Genomic DNA, 5,445 nt, shown 5'->3' on the forward strand with positions numbered 1-5,445 from the left:
CAGACACACACCACGCACACACACACGCCACTCACACGCCACGCACACACACAAACAGACACACACACACCACGCCCACGCCACGCACGCACAGCGGCTTCCGCTACGAGAGAGAGTGAGCGTGCGTGCGGAGAGCAACAGTGCAGTGTAAAAGTCTAGACCCATCTACCTTGGGCAGAGAAAGCTGCGCCTGAAGTGCAATCTGTGCGCGGCGGCCGCCAGCGGGCCGGAGGCGCGGGATAGTGCGGAACGGTAATTCCCCCTGGTTTGACACGCTTCGAGACTAGCGGGATGCGGCTGATGCCGATGGTGGCGCAGAACGGGAGAAAGAGGGCAACCTGGCAGGTAGGCTACTCCAGCGCCAGGCAGGCCGCACCTTGAGCAAAAAAACAAAACTGGGCTAGGCAGTGCAGTGCTCATGCAGCAAAACCGCCATCACCTTTGACCCCATCACGTTACGTTACAAGCGCTTAACCTTCAGACGCCCCCTCAAGGTCAGTTGAGTGTGAAACGCAATCCAGCATTAGGCAACTTCACACGCAAGCCGACGTTCCGACGACGCAATTCGATTAAGACGTAGCGCCGCCTAGCGTCGCTCACACTGCTGAGCACCACAGCGGCACGCACGAGCGCGACCGTGGCCTCCCCCTGGGAGAGGGACGGCGCCGTGAGTTTAGCGGAATCAGGGCGGTCGCGAACGTGGCTCCTGCGTGTGATCGACACACACCGACCAATATTAAGCTTAATCTCGGGCCTTCCGAAACTTCTACTATCGCCGACGATGCGCTTACGTGAAAAGGCGTGTGTAAAAAAAAACTCCAGCGGCGGCGGAAAGTGTGTTACATGTGGTTACGTGCATCGAATGGGTCGGAACAGCCGCCCCCTCTCACCGCGAGCACGAGAAAGCCGAGAGAACAAAGAGAACGTAGGACGATTATACTTGCATGTGCGAGGCCATCATCTGCCCCGGCGGCAATCTTGCGTGCGCTGGCCGGGCCGTCCCATGTATGCTCCCTGCGGGGCTGCATGCCGCCGGGATGGGGCGTAAGCCCGCAGGCATTCCGTTCTGCTGCGGGGCGCTGCGTGCGTACCCCGCGGGCGGGCGTCTGGGCGACGTGGGCGTAGCCCACGGCAGGCCCCCGTTTGCGGCCTGTGAGCGTACGCGCGTCGCGGGTGCGGGCGCCATGCCTACACAGGTTAGAGAGAAGAAAAAAATACAGAAACAAACAACAACGCAAGAGGTGATAACACATCAAAACGGCAAAAACCTCAAAACTGCATGCTATGCCGTTCATCGGTGCGCGGGGTCGGCGACGCGACGCTCGCGCGATCAGCCGACGAGCGTGAAATAAATCGCCACCCCGGCGACAACCGTCACCCACGTCACACCACGTCAAATATCATCGCTGCCTCTTCAGTGCGCAGGGTTGAAGCCACCTCCGATCCTAGCCGACGCATGCAGACATGTCATGGCGGTAAACGCGTGCCTCGCGCAATGCATTTATGCAAAACTACCTGACCACTCCCTACCCACCTCTTCTCCCAGTCTTGCAGTTCCGCCCCGCCGCGCGCCATACCCTTGTAGCGCGCGGCGGTGCCATGCGCGGCCACCAAGGTTGCCCGCGGCGGATCCCCCTCCCTTCTCCTCTCTCGGCCTCCCAGCACGCGACATACCTATGTAGCTGCGCGGTGGCTGCGTGGGGCTGCCCGCGGGCGGCCTGCAGCCGTTGCTGCCCCGCCTTCCACCCCCTGCCCCTCCCCCTCCCCTTCCTGCCACCCCCCCTCGCGTACCTCGGCGGCGTGCCGGAGGGCTGCGCGCGGCGCGCTGCAGGCGGGCGCGCCACCCAGGCTTGCCCAGGCTGACTGCAGGTTGCCTTCGCCTGACCGGCTAGAAGTATGACGGCTGAGCCCCTGCCGCGTAGTTCACGCAGCGCCGCAGTTCGTGCACGCTATGTGCCGTGTCCTTCACTTGCTTCATGATGCGCTGGATGTTCGGAACGGCCTGCCGGAAACACGGCCGAAGCGTCAGCTTGAAGCGTCGAGGCCAACTGGAGCGACGCACACACGGACCAGTCTGTCGCGCGCGTAACAACCAGGAGTTGTTGTCAGAAACATTATTATAGTCTTAATGTGAATTTTGTTATTTTTTATATTTGGGCTGTTAAAGTAGTACTTACGCATAACCTCTCTTGATTCTCTGGCAGTCCTTCCAATAACACAGGTACTCGTTTTCTGAGGGAAAAAACACATAAAACAGTTGCTCACCGAATAGAAAACCTGCGGGAGGTATGACATTATGACCTATGACAGAAAACCTATGACACGTCACTTTACAAGTTACTGGCTTTAGCCATTTTACCGACCTTTTTTTAAAAATTTCATACATTATACTTTCATGTTCCAACACCACGCTGTGCCACACCACACCACACCCTGCACCCTACGCTGCGTCCTGCCCCGCTACATCCCATGTCACGCCGGCCTACAACCCAACGCTCACACCCACGAGCCCACGCCACTGCACCCTACGCTGACCGCTCCTCTCCGCTCCATCCCCATGTCACCGGCGCCCGGGGCCGGACCAACACGCCACACCAGCGGACCCCCACACCCCTGCGAGCTACGCCGCTGCCTCCTGGCGCCCTACACCCATGTCACGCGCCCCGCACAACGCCACCACGCCACCCACCACACCCTGCCACCCAGTACGCGCGTCCCCTCGCGCTACATCCATGCCTGCACGCGCCCGCACCCGAACCGCACAACTCACACCACACCCCTCCGCCACCCTACGCGCGTCCTGCGCTACATCCCCATCGTCACGCGGGCACAACCATACGCCCACACCACCACCGACACCTGCACCCTACGCTGCTCCTGCGCGCTACATCATGTCACCCGCGCCGCACCAACGCCACACCACACCCACGCACCTGGCACCCTTACGCTGCCATCCCTGCGCTCTACATCCACTGTCACGCGCCGAACAACGCCACACCACACACACCCCCACCCTCTACCCCCCCCCCGCCGCCCCCCGTCTAGCGTCCTGCGCTACATCCCATGCTCACGCGCCGACAAACGCCACACCACCACTCACACCCTGCCACGCTACGCTGCGTCCCTGCGCGCGACACTCCATGCTCAGCGCGGACAAACCACACGCCACACGCACACCACCACCCGCACTCCTCACCGCTGCCGTCCTGCGCTCACATCCCCATGTCACGCGCAGCAACCCAACGCCACCACCAGACCCACACCCGCACCCTACCGCTGCCGTCGCCTACCGCTACATCCCATGTTCACGCCGACCAACGCCACACACATGCTACCCAACGTCCCTCCACACACCGCATCCCGCTGCCCCACCCTGAGCGCCACGCGCCCAACCCGCGCCCCGCGCCCTCACGACCCACCCCGTGCCGCACGCTTACCGCCCGCCACGTCCCACCCGTGCTCCTGCGCACCCCACACCGGTACCCCCCCGCCGCTTGGCGCCTATGCCCCAACCGCGTTCCTGCCCACCCCCGCAGCTCCGCACGCCCCACCCTGCTGCACCGCTCACCCCGCCCCACCGCCGCGTGGCTGCGCCCTCAGCCCCCCACCCGAATCCTGCCCCCGCCCCGCGCCCAGAACGCTCCTAGCTACACCCACACCCACAGCTACAGCTCTAGCTACACCCACACCCACAGCTACAGCTCTAGCTACACCCACACCCACAGCTACAGCCACGACCGTGACAGTAACGTCGACGCTACGGTGGCGGCGACGGGGTATGCACCTTCTGCGGCACGACGGCCTGCCTGAAGTAGTACGTCTCGTCGTCGGTGACGCTCGGCGACACCTTCGCGCCGCGCTTGATGCCCTTCAGCAGCTTGCGTATGAGCCGCTCAGCCTCCTGGTAGCGCGAGTCGCACACGTACACGTCCTGCTCACTCACCTCCGTCGGACGCACTGCAGCGACAAACACAAGAACATCCATCCCGGCGTGAGCACGCGTAACTGATGCGTAACATGTGATAGCGTATATAATGACGTTATATAGAATAGGGCTATTTATATATATATATATATATTCACACATATATTGAGATATATTCATACAGATAAATAGTTAGCACAATAGGCATCACTGTCTCCGCCCCGACCTCGTCACCCCAATCCCGCACCCGTCACCCCACCCCCGCACCCGTCACCCCGCCTCCCCCGCACTCACGCCTCCCCGGCACTCACGTGTTGTGTAGTCACGGTAACTGAGCACGCAGCACTTGCCCGTGATGCTCAGCATGGGGTTCGTGTCCTCGACGGAGCTGAGGAACACCTCTCGCTTGTAGAACATCTTCGTCGGCTCGTGGTCGACCTCCGCCGGGTGGATGAACCACGGCCCGTGGAAGTAGGGGTCGCCGCTGTCAACGACAATACGACGATGCGATGATGACGATGTTACCGCGAGAACGATGTCACCGCAACAATGTCCCCCCATATATATGCTATAAATCTACTCAAAAAACCGTCTACTACTGAAAAAGCTTCGTTACACCGCGGGCGATACAGTGGCAAGATCGACTAATGTCCAGGGGCCCGTTGTCAGAAACAAAATTTGTCTTAACATTAGTCTTAACATTAACAATTTCTCCTAGACCGTTGACATCACTTTGTTTCGTATTGTTATGAGGAAATCTGCTACGATTTTTCATTCTCGTAACTTCGCAGCATTTCTGTCAACGGTCTAAGAGAAAAAGTTAATGTTAAGACTAATGTTAAGCCCAATTTTATGTCTGACAACCCTAACCCTAACCCTAACCCTGGTTGAACGTGATGAGCACATTTATACACACGTGCCCACTTGTACCTCACGCAGTATCCTACCCGCAACTAATCTTTTATGTGAAGCTAGACTTTCAAAAAAACCGTTGTATGCACGTTCGAAGAAATCACACGTAACAACGGCATGTCTTCAGAGTAGTGGCACGATATATATACACACAGTCAACTCTCAAGAGGGTTGACTATACTCTTATATATATAACTCTCCCTCTCTCGCTTTCTCTCTCTATCTCTCTCTCTATATACAGGGATGGGAATGACAATTTGTGTTTTCAGCTGAAAATAGCCGGGGTCCAGCGGTGGAGGGGGGGGGGCGGTCAGGTCCAGGGCAAAGCCTGGTCAGGGGGTTCAGGAAGTTTTTAAATTTTCACAACTTACAAGGCATAAAATTGCATTAGGAGACACATACAGAACAGAATTGTTACAGAGCATATTACATTTACAATTACAGTACACTGCAGGGAGTATATCTTGCACTGTCATTATCATAACACACCAGAATTAATAATCAATACAAATATTTACTTACATTCTGCAAACAAAATTATTTTAATGTACACTTCCACACACACTGTCCCAAAAGCTAACCTTTATATAATATAAGATGTTTATTGT

The 5,445-nt window shown here is 57.7% G+C and overlaps 1 protein-coding gene across 1 annotated transcript in view; it reads right to left on the reverse strand.

Moving 5' to 3' along the window:
- Positions 1–5,445, reverse strand: part of LOC106810899 (protein polybromo-1-like) — a 21,996-nt gene that overhangs the window by 9,233 nt on the left and 7,318 nt on the right. The window contains exons 11-12 of the mRNA XM_014814370.1: positions 4,237–4,409; positions 3,762–3,957 (exon numbers count right to left, since the gene is read on the reverse strand). Coding sequence (XP_014669856.1) covers positions 3,762–3,957; positions 4,237–4,409 — 369 coding nt within the window. The remainder of the gene's footprint in view (positions 1–3,761; positions 3,958–4,236; positions 4,410–5,445) is intronic.

This window comes from Priapulus caudatus, unplaced genomic scaffold (assembly GCF_000485595.1).
Source record: "Priapulus caudatus unplaced genomic scaffold, Priapulus_caudatus-5.0.1 Scaffold485, whole genome shotgun sequence".
NCBI lineage: Eukaryota > Metazoa > Priapulida > Priapulimorpha > Priapulimorphida > Priapulidae > Priapulus > Priapulus caudatus.